Here is a 22,539-nt window from a genome sequence, read left to right on the forward strand (position 1 = left end):
CCTGCCCCGCCCCGCTCTCTCTCGTAGCCCGCTGCCACTCCTCTGCATGTGCATTTAACAAAATATTCACGATTGTTGAAGGATTGTTGTCGCCACATAGAAGCATTGCATAGCAGACGTCTGGCTAAAATGCTATTAAATCCGCTTAGCATCGTGACCATGCTGCGCAAATTTGTTAAAAACTGCTGCATTGAAGCGAACTCTGCTAAGGTCTTATCACCACATAGTAGGCTACATTGAAGAGACTAAACTAAGTTAAGTTATGAAATCAAGCAGTATCTCAAAGCTAACGTTAGAATACTGTTTGGATGTCGAATTTAGAATGCTTAGCCTACTTACAGCTGCTTGTCAATTTCGTCTCGTTCGTTATTGACTCTGACACTGAATGTTTGCAAAATCCCGATGTAAATGGAAAAGTGTTTTCCAAAATTCAAAAGTGCTTGTCCCAAGGAGAAGTACGAACCTTTATTTTAAATATGTAGAAAACGTTATGAATTGCATCCACTCATCAGCAGCCTTTCAACTGTGTTACAATTGCAAGGGTTCCCTCAAACGTCTTAAAAAGTGACAGGCACTCATAGACCTATACACTACCAAGACGATCTTAATACACTTAATACACGTTGTCAAAGTCAGCTACCGCCACAAATTGAATCCAATTCTGTGGGAAACACTGGACATGTTGTCCCGTATTCATACGCACACAGAACACATCACATCACATTACAAACAAGAACACAGGATGATCGATCACACACACACTCACACGCAAGCACAAACAAATGTGCCTTTCCGTGTAATTCAGAAACACACTCTTGCTGAAACAAATACCATATGGAATAGGGCAGCACGATTTGGGGGAAATATTTAATTGCAATATTTCTGACAGATATTGCGATTGCGATATGATTTTTGAAGGTCAATAAATAGATTCAGTTCAATATTCCAGATGTGATCTGTTTGGTGAGCAGCACGCCCTGTGCACAGGAAGCACAGCACCTCTGGCCGACTGTGAAGAACCAATCAGAACCTCTGTGCCCCACCAACCAGAATGTAACAATGAACAGAATTGTGACAAATTAACTGTGCACGATTATTTGTAGCTTTAGCAATTGGGTAATTGCGTTGGTTCATATTTACGATTATGATTGAGATTGCGCTAACCGTGCAGTCCTAATATGGAGCTACCTCTATGAATAGCACAGAAACAAGACTGACTTCAGAGCACCACCATAGAGGATCATTAGCATCCCTACATACAGCCATCCAACTAAAGGTCGGCATGGCAACACTCTGACTCTCCGGCACGCACCTGCCACGTTCTCCTTGCTCCTCCCCCATTTTTACAGCAGGTGTGTGTGTGTGTGCGTGAGACAAAGATAGAGTTTAAGCAACTTCCGTGACCTATTTGCTTCTGTCTTCTGATTGTCAGAGTGTGTAGTGAATGTCAGTACAGCCTGTGGGAAGTGTGTGTGTGTGTGTGTAATCCTCCCCAGAGCTTCAAGTGTTGGAACAGTCTAGGGGAATAGTTTCATGTGTGATGACAAGGGGTAGAGTGTCTTGAGGATAACCTCCCCACCACACACACACACACACACACACACACACACACACACACCTTAAGCCCTCTGTCTCCCAAAGCAGAGACCCCAAACACCCCCTAACCACATATTGCATCATTAATACATCAAAACAAAATGATTACAAACAAGGGGGGATTCCCTAGGCACAAAGGAGACTAGGAGAGAGAGTGGGTGGGTGGGTGTGTGTGTGTGTGTTTTTCCATGACTGCTTCTCTCTCCCACTCCCACACAGAGAAATCAGATGTGTAGGAGATGAGACAAAAGGAGTATGTGAGACACGCTCGAGACATTCGAGAGAGATGCATACACGAGACACATGAGAGAGAAACACAGACGTGAGACACTCTTGAGACAAGTGAGAGAGAGACATAGACATCAGTCATGTGAGACAGACAAACAGACGTGAGACACTCTTGAGACAAGTGAGAGAGAGACATAGACATCAGTCATGTGAGACAGACAAACAGATGTGAGACACTCTTGAGACAAGTGTGAGAGAGACACACAGACATCAGTCATGTGAGACAGACAAACAGATGTGAGACGCTTGAGACAAGTGAGAGTGAGAGACACAGACATCAGTCATGTGAGACAGACAAACAGATGTGAGACACTCTTGAGACAAGTGAGAGAGAGAGATACACAGACATCAGTCATGTGAGACAGACAAACAGATGTGAGACGCTTGAGACAAGTGAGAGAGACACAGACGTGAGACATACGAGAGAGAGACAGATGTGAGATACACTTGAGACAAATGAGACAGGCGGGAGAGAAGCACCAGATGGAAAAAACAGTCATGACTAGTGCTGTCCTACTGGCTGGAAAGATTACACAAGGCCCAAGTGTGTAATTTCAATTAATGAGAGAACACACACACACACGTGTATGGTGTGTTTTAAGTGGAGGAGACAGTGCTGCACGGTAACAGGAAGGCCAGCGCTGGCATCTCCCTGGACACGGTTGCCAGGCACCCAGGGATGGAGGCAGCTCCGCCTCAGGGGCGGTGCTAATTAACCACAAGCAGGCTGGGATTATTTTCTAAATACCTGTTTACCTGGGAGGCCCAGAGGCGTGTGTGTGTGTGTGTGTGTGTGTGTGTGTGTGTGTGTGTGTGTGTGTGTGTGTGTGTGTGTGTGTGTGTGTGTGTGTTGGCAGAGGTGGGATTATTTTCTAAATACCGGTTTACCTGTGAGACCTTCTGAGGAAGGGCAAAGGAGTGTAAACATCAACACTCAGGGAGATAGTGTGTGTGTGTGTGTGTGTGTGTGTGTGTGTGTGTGTGTGTGTGTGTGTGTGTGTGTGTGTGTGTGTGTGTGTGTGTGTGTGTGTATGTGTGTGTGTGTGTGTGCACGCAAAGGTTGGCAGGGCAATGGCTCAGCTATCTATACTTGTGCTGTTGTAAATGCCAAGGGACATACCACCCACACTACAAAGCCCCCAGTTGTGTAAGTTAGCGTGCGCGTGTGTGCGTGTGTGCGTGTGTGTGTGTGCGTGTGTGTTGATCAGTAGGCAAAGGGGGGACTTGGGTCAGCCTTACCCAGGAAGTACAATCTGACTGCAGGCAAACAAGTCAATGTACTAGCCTGGCAGACTAAAGCAGACCTACAACCTCTGGCCAATCACCATTCATCATTGCTATACTATACTACTCTAACTTTTATACTATACTATACTATACTACTCTAACTATTATACTATACTATACTACTCTAACTATTATACTATACTATACTACTCTAACTATTATACTATACTATACTACTCTACTATACTACTCTAACTATTATACTATACTATACCTATTCTAACTATTATACTATAGTATACTATACTATACTACTCTAACTATTATACTATACTATATTATACTACTCTAACTATTATACTATAGTATACTATACTACTCTAACTACTATACTATACTATATTATACTATACTACTCTAACTATTATACTATACTATACTACTCTAACTATTATACTATACTATACTACTATACTATACTACTCTAACTATTATACTATACTATACTATACCTATTCTAACTATTATACTATAGTATACTATACTATACTACTCTAACTATTATACTATACTATTCTAACTATTATACTATACTATGCCTATTCTAACTATTATACTATACTATACATTTTCTAACTATATTAACTATACTATACAATTCTAACAGTGCAGGCTGAAATATAAGTAAGTGTGATGGCAGGCTCTTCTCATTACTGCTGCTGGAATAGACAGAGCCTAGCTAAGCTAGCTCAGGAATCAGCAACACTCACGCACACAGTGGTTTGTATGCATGTCATCATGGCAGTGTACTGAAGAAACACACTCCATTTTACACACATATAGTAAGACACACCCAGCAACTATGGTTATTTATACTGAATGAGTACATGGCTGTGAGTAAGCCACCTCTTCTATAGACACACACTCACACTCCCCAGCACTGGCCCCTTAGTAGTGTAAACATCGGCATAGAGCTTGAGCGGAAGGCCTTCATGGCTCATCCTGTTAACCTTTCACCTTGTGTGCGCACACACACACACACACACACACACACACACACACACACACACACACACACACACACACACACACACACACACACACACACACACACACACACACACACACACACACACACACACACACACACACACACACACACACACACACACACACACACACACACACACACACACACAGCCCATTAGCCCCTAACTCTATGACAAAACAAAATGGCTGCCTCTCTCTCTGAACTCTACATATGTACAAATGAAATGTGCAGACACAGAATATGTGTGTGTGTGTGTGTGTGTGTGTGTGTGTGTGTGTGTGTGTGTGTGTTTTCTCTCACTAAGGTGTGCAGGCAGCTGAAGAATGCTGAGAGGAGAAGAGGAAGAGAAGGATGAGAAAGAGAGAGGTGGGGGAGGGGAGGGGTGGGGTGCTGGAGTACTGCATGGGGAAGAAAGGATGAATGAAGCAGGCCTGAGAGAGGGGTGAACAAGATAATAGTGAAGGGGAGGAGAGGAGGAAAGAGAGAGAAAGGGTGACAGAGAGAGAGAGAGAGAGAGAGAGAGAGAGAGAAAGAAGAAGGGAGAGGGAGAGAAGAAAGAAGAAGGAGTTAGTGGAGGGAATAAGAGGGAGAACAGGAAAGAGAGTTGGTGTGTGTGTGTGTGTGTGTGTGTGTGCCTGCATGCGTGTTTGTGTGTGTGTGTATGCATGCACATGCGTGTGCCTGCGTGTGTGTGTGTGTGTGTGTGTGTGTGTGTGTGTGTGTGTGTGTGTGTGTGTGAAGTGATGCATGAGACCAGCTGTATCTCAGTGTGTTAAGCAAAGAAAGATGAATATGTTGGCTCTTCCTGTAGCCCCTCTCTGCTGGGGGAGATTAGAAGGCACAATTCCACCTCTCTCTCTCTCACACACACACATATAATCTGTCTATCCCTCTCTCAAGCAAACACACACACACACACTCTAGGCCTTACCAAAACAAAATCCTTGCCAAATGTCAAATGCTTTGTGAAAGTGTATGTGTGTGTATACTGTATGTGAGAGGGAGCGCGAGAGAGAGAGAGAGAGAGAGAGAGAGAGAGAGAGAGAGAGAGAGAGAGAGAGAAAGAACATGGCCAGGTGCCCTTTAGAGGCAGAGAGCAATCATCCCACCACATAACACACACACACACACACACACACACACACAGATAAAGAACCACATCTCAAAGCATGTATCAAAGAACCACATCTCAAAGCATCTAAAACTAAGAGACCACACGCCCTAAAGAGCTGAGAGCGTGCACACACACACACACACACACACACACACACACACACACACACACACACAATCAAATCCAACACAACAAACTGCAGAATCTGCTGAAAAACCTGTCCCATACCCACACACACACAGTATTGCTCAGGTCACTGCGATTCTGTAACAAACTGTTTCTGCAAAACACAGTAGACATTAAAGGGTTTAAGGGCGTGTGCTGCTTTCCATTCAGTTCAGAGCGTAAAGATCTCGCTCCTATCTACACACACAATGCTGTGGCATCACACACATAGGAGAGGGACCGAGCCTTCCAGAAGCTTCTACAGTGTGTTCAACAATAACCCCTGTGAAGAGCTGCAGTACAAATACAAAACAACAACCAGTGCCCAGCTAGAGCGAGCGAGCGTGCGCACGCACACACACATACACACACACACACACACACACACACACACACACACACACACACACACACACACACTCCAAAGCTAGCAGACTCCAACCCACACACATCAGTGTTTCCCACAGAATTGGATTCAATTTGTGGCGGTAGCTGACTTTGACAACGGGGGGGGCCCTTGCAATTGTAACACAGTTGAAAGGCTGCTGATGTGTGGATGCAATTCATAACGTTTTCTACATAGTTAAAATAAAGGTTCGTACTTCTCCTTGGGACAAGCACTTTTGAATTTTGGAAAACACTTTTTTTTTTGCAAACATTCAGTGTCAGAGTCAATAAAATGAGCCCTTCAACGAAATTGACAAGCAGCTGTAAGTAGGCTAAGCATGCTAAATTCGACATCCAAACAGTATTCTTACGTTAGCTTTGAGATACTGCTTGATTTCATAACTTAACTTAGTTTAGTCTCTTCAATGTAGCCTACTATGTGATGATAAGACCTTAGCAGAGTTCACTTCAATGCAGCAGTTTTGAACAAATTTGCGCAGCATGGTCACGATGCTAAGCGGATTTAATAGCAATTTAGCCAGACGTCTTCTATGCAATGCTTCTATGTGGCAACAACAATCCTTCAACAATCGTGAATATTTTGTTAAATGCACATGCAGAGGAGGGGCAGCAGGCTACGAGAGAGAGCGGGGCGGGGCAAGGAAAGGCTGCGTGCGTAAAAAGCGCAGCTCAATGGCAATGCAAGGATTTGACCTTATATTTAATTTAAATTAAATTAAATTAAATTAAATTAAACACAGAATATTCATCTGTGGCGGCCGATTTTTATTTTGTGGCACCCCGCCACAGATTAGTCAATGTATGGGAAACACTGCGCATACACAGCTAGCAGCACACACACACACACTCCATGTGCAAACAGCACACAAACAATCTCAAAATAAGCATTAGACACACAAATACCACAACTACACAAAGTTAGACAGACCTACACCCTGAACACACACAAGTGCGTACTTGCACACACACAGACACAGATACAGATGAGTAGTGAGAAGAGTAGTGAGTAGGTTTGCGCTCACCTGAAGCCGTCCACAGTGACGATCTCGACCTCGCTGTCAGTGGACGTGACGTTGATCTCCTCACTGGCGGGCACGGGTGGAGCGGGCGTGGCCTCGATCACCACCACATCCTCGTCCAGCACACCTGCATGGGTCAAAGGTCAACGGTCAGTTTAGTGGTTTTATACATCCATGAATGGTGACATGTCAGACTCAGAGGGCCCTTGCATAAGATGCTACCGCCAGTGCAACCACCACAACAAACCACCACATCAACATGCTTTATCACTGTCAGATGGTGTGTCTCCGTGTGTGTGTGTGTGTGTCTCTGTGCGTCTCTGTGCGTCTCTGTGTGTCTCTGTGTGTGTGTGTGTCTCTCTGTATGTCTCTGTGTGTGTGCGTGTCTCTCTGTGTGTCTCTGTGTGTGTGCGTGTGTGTGTCTCTCTGTGTGTCTCTGTGTGTGTGTCTCTCTGTGTGTCTCTGTGTGTGTGCGTGTGTGTGTGCGTGTGTGTGTCTCTCTGTGTGTCTCTGTGTGTGTGCGTGTGTGTGTCTCTCTGTGTGTCTCTGTGTGTGTGCGTGTGTGTGTCTCTGTGTGTGTGTGTGCGTGTGTGTGTCTCTCTGTGTGTCTCTGTGTGTGTGTCTGCGTTTTTAATGACCCTCCATAAGCAGATCTAATGCACCAGGCTATTCTATACCTGTTATCTGCCCCCCAACCCCTCTGTTATCTGCCCCCCAACCCCTCTAGTAGCTCAGCTCCATGCTGTTTCATGGTGGTTCTATAAGGAGCTCCGAGTCATGAGAGCTCAGAGTTCATGGCCTAGACAACTGACTACCTTGACACTTGGCTTTGTTTGTGTGTGATTTTTAACTTCGGGTTTGGTGCAATTTTTGTTATTTTTAAAACGTGTTGTTTGTCTGTATTTAGGTTTATAATGCTATAAATGTTATTAGGCAACAAGGTCGGTTTTCTGTGCATTAGAATATAACCTACTCTTCATGAGCTCACTGTTGAGCACAATATTCGTTTAGAATGAATAAGGCCTTGTCAAGTAAAACGATAGGAATATTTGTTGCCTTAAGGCTCGTCACCCATCGTCGGGTTGATAATGAATAAGGCTTAGCTAAATAAAATGAACATGAATGAAGAAAATGCTAGTCGCACAGGCCATCTGGACTTTGCTTCAAATAGGCTACTTAAATGCAATATGCACATATTTGACTAGTTTGCAGGAGGCCGAAATGCAAATAGCCTGAACCTCCATGCCAGGCACACGCATGAGGAACAGTAGCTGGCAGGTGCGTATCCTACAAAAGGTACCTGCCATCGCCATGCGTGTGGCTATGCACCTGCTAACTACAGTCCATCAGCTGTGTGCCTGGCATAGAGGTTCATATAGGCCATTTGCATTTCGTTGAATGGGAGCCTAAATGATAATCAGACATTCAGATGCTTTTTGTGCGCTCCTGTAAACTAGTCAAATATGTACTGTATGTCCGCTTCAAGTATTCAAACTTCCGTGGCTACTTCAAGTGTTATGCACAATGGCCAACGTGACTATCTTCAGCCTAAATGTGCGCTCACATACGTACATACATACATACATACAAGAGTTCACAATGTGTACATAGAAAAAAAAAACGTTATTTACAACGATGGTCACGATGGCCTCTCTGATTCGCTGTGCGCTACCTGCCTCTACCTGCGCTCCAGTCATATCCCGCCCCCCCCGCAAGCCCCACCCCTCACGCAACCATACTGAGATTCTGTTTATGTGTGTGGGTTGGTGTCGTTCACACACAATATCCACATATAAGCATCATATCTGAATCACCCCAAGGGTCAGACATCCGTGTGACAAAGATTGGCATATAGTGCGGAGGACATGTCTGAAAGCCGTTATCGTGTCAGAGTGAAAGTGAAACTCCAGTCTGAGACAGATAAGACCTGTGTGACGTGTGTAGGTTAACACAGGCCATATGTCAGAAAATAGCAGCTCAATATGCTTACTGGTCACCAATACACATGTACGTGTGTGTGTGTGTGTGTGTGTGTGTGTGTGTGTGTGCGTGCGTGCGTGCGTATGCTTCATGTGTAGGTGTTGTCTCCTGGCAGATAAGAGTGTGTGTGATCACCAGCTGATAAGAGACAGCCCAAACTGATTAATTCCCTAATTAAATCCTGGCTCATCCAGTCAGGCCAGCTGAGTGCTGCTTGCCGGAGTACAACACCACCACTGTGGCGAGCCCCATATCAGGCAGGCATGGAGAGTGTGAGTGTGTGTGAGTCTGTGTAAGAGAGAGACAGAGAGCAAAATAGCACACAGACAAGTACTGCATTTGTACACTGCTTTTCTACAAAGTGTGTCTGTGTGTGTGTTTCTGTGGGGGTTACTATTCCTGCATGATGCCCTGGGTGAGTGCTGCTAAGGTAACTTAATCTGGTGGGTATTGCATCTTACTACTGACACTCCCCCCTCCCCCTCCCCCCTCTGGGTCTACTGGCTGCATGAAGCTGCTTGCCTTGAGCTCACAGAGCCCCTGGCCCTGGACTCCTCAGACAGCTTCAGACATGCGCTTGGGCCGCCAGTGCAAAGGCAGCCATACTGGATGAGCTGTGACCTCGGGAGAAACAGTGGGCCGGAGCAGGGCCGGAGCAGCGCGGGAGAAACAGTGGGCCGGAGCAGCGCGGGAGAAACAGTGGGCCGGAGCAGGGCCGGAGCAGCGCGGGAGAAACAGTGGGCCGGAGCAGCGCGGTAACAGTTTGTGATTGCACCACGGCACGGCTTTTGATACGGCATCATTGTTTTGGCCTACACTGGTAGTTGGAGGTTAGTTCTGGACAACATTGGTGGTTGGAGGTCTCATCTTGGAAACATCACGATGATGGATGACTCCTTTTGACAAACCTTTTGGAAATCTCTGAAAATCATGTTTAATATGACATGTTTAACATAGTATTAAAAAGCCTCTCTCTCTCTCTCTCTCTCTCTCCCTCCCTCCCTCCTCCTCTACAGCTCCTTCTGTGTGTCCCTCTCTACCCCTCCATCTTCCTGTCTTCCTTGTTCTTCTGGCCCTGCCCTGCTCTCTCTCTCTCTCTCTCTCTCTCTCTCTCTCTCTCTCTCTCTCTCTCTCTCTCTCTCCTGTAAAGAGGGCATGTCTTCAGGGAGGAGGGCTGAATCAGAGGGGACCGCTGTGAAGCTTCAGTCAAGAGCTCTGTTCCTCTCCACCCACCTACTTCCCATGGCACACACACACACACACACACACAGCTAGTCTCCATTATAATCCCCTTGCTTTGCCCCATGAAAGACCTGCAGAACAGTGTGTGGACAGGAGAGGGAGGGGGAGAGGGGGAGAGAGAGAGAGAGAGAGAGAGAGAGAGAGAGAGAGAGAGAGAGAGAGAGAGAGAGAAAGAGTAAGAGAGAAATAGGGAGTGTGTGTGTGTGTGTGTGTGTGTAAGAGTAAGCTTGACGTCATTTCTGAAATATCTGCTTTGGCTAAATTGTCTCCGAGACCTTCATGCCAATAAAGCTGGCTGGGCTGCGCTGAATGAAAAGGCGCTGCTGTGCTCAATTGAACAGAGGGATGGAGAGAGTGGAGGAGAGAAAGAGAGAGAACCCTGAGAGAATGGACAGAATGAGAGGAGATAGAGAAAGGTAGAAGAGAGAGGACAGAGAATGGAGAGAATGAGAGGAGAGGTAGAGAAAGGTGGAAGAGAGAGGAGAGAATGGACAGAATGAGAGGAGAGATAGAGAAAGGTGGAAGAGAGAGGAGAGAGAATGGACAGAATGAGAGGAGAGGTAGAGAAAGGTGGAAGAGAGAGGAGAGAATGGACAGAATGAGAGGAGAGATAGAGAAAGGTGGAAGAGAGAGGAGAGAGAATGGACAGAATGAGAGGAGAGATAGAGAAAGGTGGAAGAGAGAGGAGAGAGAATGGACAGAATGAGAGGAGAGATAGAGAAAGGTAGAAGAGAGAGGACAGAGAATGGAGAGAATGAGAGGAGAGGTAGAGAAAGGTGGAAGAGAGAGGAGAGAATGGACAGAATGAGAGGAGAGATAGAGAAAGGTGGAAGAGAGAGGAGAGAGAATGGACAGAATGAGAATGAGTGAACAGAATGGACAGAATGAGTGTGGGGTGGTGTGTGTGTGGGGTGGGGGGGTGTGTGTGTGGGGTGGGGGGGTGGGTGTGTGTGTGGGGTGGGGGGGGGGTGTGTGTGTGGGGTGGGGGTGTGTGTGTGTGTGTGGGGGGGGGGTGTGTGTGTGGGGTGGGGGGGGTGTGTGTGTGTGTGGGGTGGGGGGGTGTGTGTGTGTGTGTGTGTGTGTGTGTGTGTGTGTGTGGGGGGGGTATCTGGGGTATCTACGGCTCTTATCTGCCCCAGCGAGGAGCTTCAAGCTTCGGCTGACACAGCAGGTGCGTCCTGTTTGGTTAACACAGAACCCCCCCCCACACACCCCAACACACACACACACCTGCTCCATGCAGCTAATGCAGGTGTGTGTGTGTGAGAGTAGGAAGCAGAGAGTATTATCAGCCCTTCCAATGCAATGCAAAGCACAAAGCAAGTACACACACACAAACAGAGAGTGTGTGGGGGCGTACGGGTCCAGCAAGAGTCATCGACAGAGGAATGTGGGGTTGGCCAACATCAGCTGTACAACCTGCGTGTGTGCGTGTGTGTGGAGGGGACACGAGGACAGTGGACGACAAAAAGAGGGATAAAGAGAGAAAGAGTGTGTGTGAAAATTCAGCATCACAGAGAAGTTGAGAGAAAGAGGTGCAGGAAGAGGAGGAAAGAAAGAGAAAGACACACACACACACACACACACACACACACACACACACACACACACACACACACACAGCATCATACTGTATCCTGTCTCTATCCTCAGCCTCTCATAACTCTTATACTTCCCCTCTGTTTCTCACACACACACACACACACAGACACAGACACACACACACTTCAGCGTGAGAGGGCTGACAGGGTCCTGCTCTTTAAGTCTCCTTCTTAGACATGGACACTGATGAGCTGGCTTAAACGCATAAAGGATCTTAGTGAAAGGTCTTGATATCTCTCTTGGATATGTGCAGCAAACAAGTGACTCTCTTACTCTTCCATTGACTTCCATTGTATTAAAAGAGCACCACATGTGGTGCAAAGTGGTACTGCAGATCCAGTACAAATTCAGTGGATTTATAGACAATATTTGTAAAAAATCTTATCTCAATGAAGAAACTCAGCAACAAGCCCAAATTTTGGGCAGATGATCCTTTTTGGCTTTTTGAAAATCAAGCCCAATTTAATAAAAATGCTCTGACAATATGATAATGTTAACAACCAAAGTTAATGCATGGACATGACCTTATAATCCATACATGAGTGGGAAAAAAATCTGATGAATTTTTGTCACATACTTTTTGAATGACAAGCCCTCAAAGGTGGTGATGTTTTTTCACATAATGAATTTATAGCCATTTTCAGAGCTTTGCAGAGGGGAAATTACACAAGATACACCTGATTTGATTGGATTGTTTAATTCAACAGGAAAATGTACTTCTATTCACATAGTTTCACTAATGTGTGTGAAATACCAAAAGAGCCAATAATGTTGGAAGTTGAACAAAAAGGATTGTTCACCACGATGCTTAAAATGACTTGAAACTTCAAAGGGCTGTAGTTTTGGAACCATTAGTGATACAGATATACTATTTAAGATTTATGCATAGGTTTGGTTTACAAACACCTGTGATTTTTTTCAGATTTTTTGGGAGAGGGTGACCTGCCAGCCACTGGGTGATTTGACACGGAATGACCCTACAGCACAGCACAGCACAGCACAGCCTCCGCTGGGTAGGGCTGTGCCTGCCTGGAATGTGTGCGCATCTGTATGTGTGTGAGTGAGTGTGTGAGTGTGTGTGTGAGTGAGTGAGTGTATGTGTGAGTGAGTGAGTGAGTGAGCACTTTGTGTGCAGGAGAGAGGGAGGGGTACAGATTTTAAAAGGGGGAGAAATGAAGGATGGTGTGTGTGTGGGTGTGTGTGTGAGTGTGTTTGTGGTAGAAGCGGGGTGTATATGTTTATGCAAAACCAGTGAATTCATTTCTCCCCTTCATTCTTTCTGTGTGTGTGTGTGTGTGTGTGTGTGTGTGTGTGTGTGTGTGTGTGTGTGTGTGTGTGTTACCCTCCAGCAGTGGAATAGAGGATAAATATTAGTAATTTTACTAGAATGTCAAATCTGTCTCAGTCTGCCATAAGCTCCTGTCTTCACACACCCTCAAACACACACACACACAAAACTCCCTTTCCCCTGAAGCCCTCTTGCACACACACACACCTCTGTCCCTGCCTTTCACTCACTCTCTTTACCCAAAGCCCTCCACACACACACACACACACACACACACACACACACACGGCATTGGTCCAGTTTGAGCTGTAAAGCCCAAGGAGAGCTAGCGAGAAAGAGAGCCGTGATAGATGGTGTGTGTGTGTGTGTGTGAACCTGTGTGTGTGTGTGTGAACCTGTGTGTGTGTGTGTGTGTATTTGTATGTGTGCGAGAGAAAGAGTGAGTGTGTGTGTGTGTGTATATGTATGTAAGCTGGTTCATGTTGTCTATGTGTATGAGCACATGTTTATCAGCTGAGGAGTGTGTCCTTGCCACTGCTGCATTATGAGAGATTAGAGCGCTGGCCCTGTGAGCGTGCTCTTGGTTAACGGCTCGGCCCTGTAGGGAGCGCTGGGTAGCTGTTCCCTGTGACCGGTCCTGTAGGGAGCGCTGGGTAGCTGTTCCCTGTGACCGGTCCTGTAGGGAGCGCTGAGTAGCTGTTCCCTGTGACCGGTCCTGTAGGGAGCGCTGGGTAGCTGTTCCCTGTGACCGGTCCTGTAGGGAGCGCTGGGTAGCTGTTTCCTGTGATCGGTCCTGTAGGGAGCGCTGGGTAGCTGTTCCCTGTGATCGGTCCTGTAGGGAGCGCTGAGTAGCTGTTCCCTGTGACCGGTCCTGTAGGTACTGCTGGGTAGCTGTTCCCTGTGACCGGTCCTGTAGGGAGCGCTGGGTAGCTGTTCCCTGTGATCGTTCCTGCAGGGAGCGCTGGGTAGCTGTTCCCTGTGACCGGTCCTGTAGGGAGCGCTGGGTAGCTGTGACCGGTCCTGTAGGGAGCGCTGGGTAGCTGTTCCCTGTGACCGAGCTGCTGAACAACATTCTGAGACCTCGTGGCGTGCCGTGCTGTGGACGTCTCGTACCGCGCACACTGATTTAACAATCCCAGTATTGAACAATACGCAACTGAATATGATATTAAGTGGCCATTCTAAGAGTCACGAGATCCCTGATATGACTGAGAGTTGTGCTTATTAACAGGTGTGTGTGTGTGTGTGTGTGTGTGTGTGCTGTGTTGAGGAGTGGCGGATAAAAAATGTGGTCAGAGTTCATCTGAAGGGTGTTTAGCTACGCTGTCAAACACCAAAAACTCATTCCTCGCACAGACTTAAGCGAACACAAACACCTGCTGTAAAATACGCCTGCTACGCGGCAAAACAGGATGTCTGTGAAACTTTGTGTGTGTGTTTCGACACTCAGGCGTGGGGAAACTTGATCAGCAATATGCTTTTGTCATTTGTCAACTTGGCTGCTCGTGAGTCACACTTCCACATAATCCTTCAAACACAAAAGTGAAGGTGCTGTGTGAACAATTGTCTGCATGTGTGTGTGTGTGTGTATACTTACCTGTGCTGGCGTTAGCTGTGTGTGTGTCTCTGTGTGTGTATATACCTATGCTGGCTGTGTGTGTGTGTGTGTACATACCTATGCTGGCGTTAGCTGTGTTTGTGTCTGTGTGTGTGTATATACCTGTGTGTGTGTGTGTGTGTGTGTGTATATACCTGTGTGTGTGTGTGTATATACCTATGCTGGCTGTGTGTGTGTGTGTGTGTGTGTGTGTGTGTGTGTGTGTATACCTATGCTGGCTGTGTGTGTGTGTGTGTGTGGACATACCTGTGCTGGCGTTGGCGGCGCTGCTCTGCGTGCTGCTGACGTCCAGGTAGACGTCGTCGTCGTCGTGCTCGCTGGACGAGGGCGAGGAGTCGGTGCTGAGCTCGCCGCTGGACGACGAGGAGCTCTGGAGCAGCGCGTACTTCCTGCGCTTGAAGGACTCGCGCTGCTTCTTCCGCTGCAGCAGGAGCCGCTCCTTCTGCTTGCTCGTCCGCTGCACCCCGACCCCCCCGCCGCCGCCGCCACCGCTGCTGCTGACCCCTCCGCCGGACGACGCCTTGACCAGGCGCTTCCTGTGGCCGTGCGGCTTCCGAGCGCTCAGGCACTGGCGCTTCAGAAGCACCGCGTCCGGCTCCAGGCGGGTCCACCGTCGGCTGGCGCGAGTCCGTGCTATTGGCTGCGTGGGCGGCGGCTGGGAGCGCGTGTGTGCGTGCGAGCCGTGCGTGTGCGACCCCCCCACGCCGGACGCCCTGGAGCCCCCCTCCCCGTCGCCGTCCTCGTCCGTGCTGAGCGTGTCCGAGTCGCCGAAGCGCAGGCTGGACGAGTGCGAGGACGCGCAGTCGCTCAGCGACGACTCCGGGTGGCGCTCGTCCTCGCTGCGCCCGTTCAGAGCGGCCGGCGGCGGCGGGGGGGGAGGGGGCACGCGGGGGGGCAGCTGGGGCGGGGCGAGCGCGGGCGCCTTGAGGGCCGAGCAGTCCGAGGGCCCCGCCTGCTGCTGACCCTTGCGCTTCTTGCGGCCGGGGAGGCTCCTCTCGCGATCGCCGTCCCGTAAGGGCCGGTGGTGAGCGTCGTCGTCGGCCGGCGGCGCGGCACAAAGCGGGGAGAACTCACTGCCGGCCTTGCCCTTGCCCAGCACGTCTACGTCGGCCGGGAAGCTCTTGCCCGTGTCCATAGGCTCTGGTGGTGGCGGGGCCAGCGGGCCCTTCAGGTGCTCTGGCTTTCGCTGCGCCGCCGCCGGGTCGGCTGGGACCTCACTCTTCATGGCTGCCGCTGCCGGTGCGACCTATGACCTCTGACCCCAGGGGAGCAGGGGAGACGCAGGCGCCCGTCCCGTACGCTCCACTCGCAGCAGGCAGTGGCAGTGAGAGAGAGGAGGAGGAAGATGAGGAAGATCACCACAGAGATCACCGATCCATCACAGGCTTGAGTGACCACCCTCAGCTGCCGCTGGAAAACACACACACACACATTTTTTGTATTATTATTTGACGAAATGTATGAAACATACACAAACACAAACACAAACACATTTTTAGTAAAGGCCACAGTAGGGCCCCACTCATTCCCTTGCATGTGCATGTGCATGTACTCTTAGACAACACACAGTGGTTTGTTGTTCACTAAGAAGTGGGGAGGAGAAAACACGCCCTGACCAACACGCCTCTGGTCCCTGCAGGCGCAGACCAATACATTCATGGGATGCAGCCGCCATTCCTGACCATCTGAAGTCCATGCTGCTTAATCATGACCCCTACCCCACCCACCAAAGCCACACAAACGCAGTAGCACACCACAATCATCAACACAGGGGCACTAAACACACTGCCTGGAGGACTCTCTGGAAAATGATAGCATTGGTAGCAGACAAAACCCTGAATGGTTGTGTAAAGACCGCACACACACAAACACAAACACACACAGAGAGAACGGTCTGGAATTTCACTGAATCCAGAGAGCAAACAAATGGCTGCAATCATAGCCTGAGTCAGTGAACAGTGGGCTTTCCTGGACTTACTGGCAGAGCATGAGTCAGTGTGGACACAGGACACACACACACACACACACACACACACACACACACACACACACACACACACACACACACACACACACACACACACACACACACACACACACACAAAAAGCAGCCACGTACACTCAACACGTGCTTTTGGACTGGGAGGAGATGAGGATAGAGGGTCAGATGGAGAAGAAGGGAAAGAGAGAGAAAGAGGAAAGAAAAGAGAGAGAGACAGGAGAGGAGGAACAGAGGGTGGATGGAGGTGCAGGGGGGGGGGGATGAGAAAGAGGGACAGAATGCAGAGAGACAGCCAGCCGAGGGGGGGGGGGCAGGAGACAGAGGGCAAAAGAGAGAGAATATGGAGGTAGAGATAAGAGAGATAGAAGGACAAAGAGAGAGAGAGAGGACAGAGAGAGAGAGAGAGAGAGAGAGAGAAAAGAGGTAGATAGAATAGAGAGACATGAGAGGAAGGTGGAGATAGAGAGTCAGGGAGAAAAAGTGGAGAGGTAGGGCCCGTCCCAATACCTCCCCTACCCCTAGATTTTTGCCCTAACCCTCGTTTTTGCGAGTGCACGTGTAGGGCTAGGGTGTCCCATTACTTTAGGGAGCAAGGGGAAGTGCTATTTTCCCCTTAAAATCAACCCTCAAAATATAGCCAGGACCGATGCAGGCTTAAAACGAAGTGGGAGATGAAATTACCCAGGATACCGTGCGAGCTCAGCGAGCCGGCCAAATTTTTCATATATTTTCGCAAATAAGCATATTAAAATTTCGAAATATGTTGGAATATGTTAGTTTGATGCACATCTGATGGACTATTGAGTTTTGAAAACTAATGTTAGAAAATATCTCACAAAGCTATCTGACGATGTTATGATATCTGCTGAGTGGTTTGAGAGAGTCTGCCCATCAAATAACGTTAATATATCTGATCTGGGTAGTTTCGTCAAAATTTAAGGTGTGTGTTCTGGCGTTCACATGAACACGAATATATTTGTTGATTAACCAGACGTAGATAAACCAGCACAGCCCACACAACATTGACCGCTGGAATGGGCATGTTCCTGAATGAAAATAGTAGCAGGCTACCGGCAGACACGTCGGTGCTGCGCGTGACGTAGGTGAGCACGTTCGCTACGCTAATTTGCATATAGCGGTGTCCCAATTCATAGGGAAAGATCTTCACCCCCACTTCCCTTGTCGAGGGGGCTTTAATGTTGAGGGCAATCAAAACCAAGTGGAAGTTTTAAGGGGGGAGAAATGGGACGGGCCCGTAAAGGAGAGGAACACTGAGAAGGAGAGGGTAGGACCTCCAGAATATTAACACTGGAGTTCTGTGGGGAAACTAGATGTACCCCAATGCGGTAGATGACTGCTGCATGTACCATATTCTCCATCCCCTACTCCTGCCGCCTGTCCCCTCAACCCTATGTACTACACATACATTTCACACGTTTCAATGCTAAAGCTACGCTCATCATCATATTCTCTACAAGTCACAAACCTTTGTGCACTACCACACACTGCAACAGACAAAGTATTCTTTGGTGACATTTAAATGTACATCTTACGTTTACACTGCACAACTTCTGGAATTATGAAATCACACACTGCTTGGCATGCAGTGTGTCTCAATTTTTTCCATAGTGTAACAATGTGTGTGTGTATGTGTAGGCTACCTGTGTGTATATGTGTCACTTGTGTCCATGTACGTGTGTGGTGTGTGTGTGTGTGCAGAAACTTGTATGCTCTGCCCTTGAGCCAGTGTGTGTGTGTGTATGTGTTACATATCTGCAGATGTGATAAGCCGACACAGAGGTCACACTAATAATACTGTGCCTCCCTGGTCTGTGACCGTGTTTAAGTGTGTCGGCCTACTGCACACCCCCCCCCCCCCTCCTCCCCCACAGCACACACACATAGCAGCTCCAGAGGGACACACACACACCATGAACACACAGGTACCAGCCCCACCTCACAGCCCAGGAGGGGCCTGATGATCTCGTCGGGGGCTGGCGCCTCTAGATCCAGAACTGGGGTGGAGGTACCCCAGAGCAGGAACACCCCCTCCCCACACACACCCCCGCACCCGCACACACCCACACGCAGAAACACAGCTTTAGGGTTTATGTCAGCAGAATGCGGGCGGCAGCCATTTAAAGTGCTCCTCCATGCAATATTCATGCTCATCATCACACACACACACACACACACACAAGCCTGCTGTTCATGGGCCTGCGTCTCTCCTCCCCCTCTCCTCTCCTCCTTTACTTCTCATCTTCTTCCATCCATCCATCCATCTACATGTCACCCTCCCTCAGAGCAGCTAACTTCAGCGCAGGCCCCTCCCAGATGCTCAATTATGAGAGCAGCCCATCTGTGTGTGTGTGTGTGTGTGTGTGTGTGTGTGTCTGTATGTATGTGTGTGTGTGTGTCTGTGTCTGTGTGTGTGTGTGTGTGTGTGTGTGTGTGTGTGTGTGTGTGGCAGGTGGGAACAGATAGACTCCCTTTCATTAGCCTACTTTTGCAGACTAGCACAGCATGCAAGGCACAGAGCAAATACTACGTCAATGACATCACATGTGTGTACGTGTGCATGTATGTATGTAATGTGTGTGCATATGTAATGTGTGTACGTGAACATATGTATGTAATGTGTGTGTGTGTTGCTCTGTTTATATAGGCCTATCTGTTCTATAGTAGAAACTCCCTTCCCTCCGTATAACTGCAGTTGCATAGCATAAACCGATAGCAGCTAATTACACAATAGGGTGTGGCTGAATTAACTTCACAAATGTTGAACGTGACATTGTGGTAGGACAAATTCTGCTGGGAAGAATTTGACTGAGCAAATCCCCTTTAGGGATTTACTTTGAAAGGCAACATTGTTGAGAGCATGAGTTTTTATTTCCGTTTGCATATCATATCTATCAAAATAGCCTTAAAACAGAGTGTGTCTGGCACTGCGTTTACTTGTAAATGCCACTTAATGAAGTCTTGTTTTCACCCATTTGAATGGATCACTCTTATTTGGAGATTTAACATGCAACAGCACTGTGCTGAATTCCAGCATTAGCAAAGACCTTACCATGGAAAGGGGACTGATTTATACTAGGCGTAGAAGTTACACCTAGGTGCTACTGCAGAGCTCTCCGTACACTCTATGCTAAGCTAAGCTACCTGCGGTGGCAGTGGTTACCTTTGTTGTCTCGTCAATCCCAGGATGCATTGTGCACTGAACTATTTCTAGCAATCACGACAAATGCTATTCAACAAGCAGAGGGTGAGGGGAAGAATCTGTGTGCTTCGACAGGAGGACCAGACCTCCTTATCTGCATAGGCATTGTCCATTTGGTTCGATACTTCACAGACACAATCAAATACAGTAGACCCTGACTAGTCATTGGAATGGTTACAAATAATAATTAATTATCTGTGTATGCGTTTATATGATGAGTGTCTGTGTGTGTGTGTCTGTCTAGAAAGGTCAGCATCTGCTAATACAGCAGAGCTCCACAGAGCAGCATCAAGCCTGTGTGAGACTGTGTGTGTGTGTGTGTGTGTGTGTGTGTGTGTGTGTGTGTGTGTGTGTGTGTGTGTGTGTGAACACGGTGCCAGCCTCCACTCAAAGGCCCGGTCCAAATCCAGACCACCCAGTGTGCGCAATCTCAGCCACCACTGCCTACAACACACACATATACACATTATGGAGGGACCAAAACACAGCCCAGTGACCACAGTCAAATAGTTGATTTTGTTGCTATAGCAAACACTGTGGTGTTCACTTCCTCACTCTGTGCTGTTGCCTGTGATGTGCTGAGGACGCACTCAAAGAGACTTTGCTACATTCACATACAAGAAAAGTGAGACTTTCAGATTCAGACTAATACATCCAGCAAGCACATTAGCATCCAGCAACCACTCGTACCCGAGGCCGTGTGGTCTTCTCTGTGTCGGTGTGTATGCGCGCATTGGGGAGGCGTGGGGGGGGGGTTCTATGGTGATGTAGAAATGTAATGGGAATGTAGCCTAGCGATTAGGATCAATACATTGATAAGTATTGACAAATGTAGTCAAATGCAGTTCCATGAGTTCAGCAATAAAATTGATGTACATGTAATCCAATAAAAGCACAGCTTCGTTTTCAATCATAAAAAAGTTTTATTTTGTTAGCTGGGTCATAAAGGAGGAGGCTGTTTCTGGTCATCATATCTTGCTCCTGTGCTCTGTGTGGGTGCGCTGTGTGACTGTGACTACACAATCCCAGTGCCTTCACCCAGGAAGCACTTAGTTCTGACCTCTCATAGACGCTTCCCTGGGATTCCACAGAGTCACCACATAAAACACATCTCAGCCCACACACGAGTTCTGTTTGTGCATGGTTGGGTACAAACACACACACACACACTTAACAGGGTGAGTATAGGCAGAGACTTTCTAATGTGGAGACAGAGCACTCAAAAAATACTCCATAGAAATGCATGGGGCTAGTTTGTCACGCCAATATGCCCGTTGTCTACACATATCCCACCCCTTCCTCAGCAAAACGTCGACATGTGAATACATTGAGCCAATCATGTGGTGTGTTGTGAAGACATCGTGCCAATCATATGTTGTGATCTCTGGAGCAAGATTGGTGTCGTGAAGCCTTGCGCTTGCGCATTTCTGCCGAAAATGGATGCCCGACGAGTGCCCAAAAAGCGTTGTCATATGGCCGCCGAGTGGAGGGCCTTGCCTAAAATGCAATGCAACTGGACTGGTTGTGCCAGTAGACCAGAGCCCGGTGCTGCTGGCAGTGCCATGTGCCCTTGTGTTCTGAACACAATGCCTCTTTCACTCCAAAACCACATCAAATTGAGGAATGCAGTAACTTTATCAATACACCTTTTATCAGAACCTCAGATTCAATATTTTCCCAATATATTTCAATATAGATTTCTTAAATTTCCCCTGGGGATCAATAAACTATCTAACCATCTATCTATCTATCTATCTATCTATCCATCTATCTATCTATCTATCTAAATGTAAACAAGTAGAGCCAAAGCCAAGCTAGGTGAGGTAAACAACTCAGTGGGAATGGAGAGGACTCAAAACAAAACATATACACAGCAGACACACACACGTACACACACACAAACAGAGTACTAACGGCATCAAGCTTCAAATGAGGGGAAGATGCCAGTCCATACACCACTTTGCCCCTGGACATACTAGGCAAAGCAGCAGTAGCGATCATCACCAAAACACCATGCAAACCTCTTCCTCTAGCCTGTACCGGTGCTATTCAATATAGCTAAACCAGCTTCTAAGGCAGTAGCAGCTCAGGTTATTAATCTACACACCAGCCTGATGGTCTAAGATTTCACTCCTCCAATGCTTGAGTTATCAGGAAGATCACCAGGCCAATGCACCAAGAGGAGGCCCTTGCATGGTGAAGCTACTGTCTCTCTGTCTACTGTTCTCTCTGGAGCTTCCCAGATGAGAGAGTTGCGCTTCGATTCCTGTAAACTACTGGCGCCTGAGAGACTTGGCACACTTCTTCTAACGTGACAGGAAATGATATCGGTCTTGCAAATGAATTTCCTGTCATGTTAACATCTTTTGGCCTAAAAAAAAAAATGCTTTGTTGTGTCATGTGTGGTTGGAGAGGTATACGCCATTCTGTGTGCATACCACTAGAGAACCTGAATAAAATATAGACAGACTGTGAAGCACTGTAATGTGTACAAATTCACATTTTAACATAAAAGCATAAATGGCTAAATGGCAAATATAGGCCAACATAACACACTGGGCTTAGCCTACATCTCTCTGTACACACATGAACACGCATGCGTGCACACAGATGCACGCACACACCCCTGGATTTCCCATCACACCCAGAGCCGGCAGGAGGAAGGCCAGGATGCCACAGGTGTAGGGGAGGGTGGGGTTTAGAGGTAACCTCTCAGGAC

The 22,539-nt window shown here is 47.7% G+C and overlaps 1 protein-coding gene across 1 annotated transcript in view; it reads right to left on the bottom strand.

Moving 5' to 3' along the window:
- Window positions 1-22,539, bottom strand: part of rnf111 (ring finger protein 111) — a 38,583-nt gene that overhangs the window by 13,429 nt on the left and 2,615 nt on the right. Inside the window, exons 2-4 of the mRNA XM_076293116.1 lie at window positions 14,845-16,008; window positions 6,872-6,995; window positions 5,517-5,556 (exon numbers count right to left, since the gene is read on the bottom strand). Coding sequence (XP_076149231.1) covers window positions 5,517-5,556; window positions 6,872-6,995; window positions 14,845-15,823 — 1,143 coding nt within the window. The 5' untranslated portion in view covers window positions 15,824-16,008. The remainder of the gene's footprint in view (window positions 1-5,516; window positions 5,557-6,871; window positions 6,996-14,844; window positions 16,009-22,539) is intronic.

The sequence above is a fragment of the Alosa pseudoharengus genome, unplaced genomic scaffold (assembly GCF_046254945.1).
Source record: "Alosa pseudoharengus isolate Yale_2024_CS ecotype anadromous, Long Island Sound unplaced genomic scaffold, YU_APseudo_1.1 YU_APseudo_1.1_scf_19, whole genome shotgun sequence".
In the NCBI taxonomy this organism is placed as follows: domain Eukaryota; kingdom Metazoa; phylum Chordata; class Actinopteri; order Clupeiformes; family Clupeidae; genus Alosa; species Alosa pseudoharengus.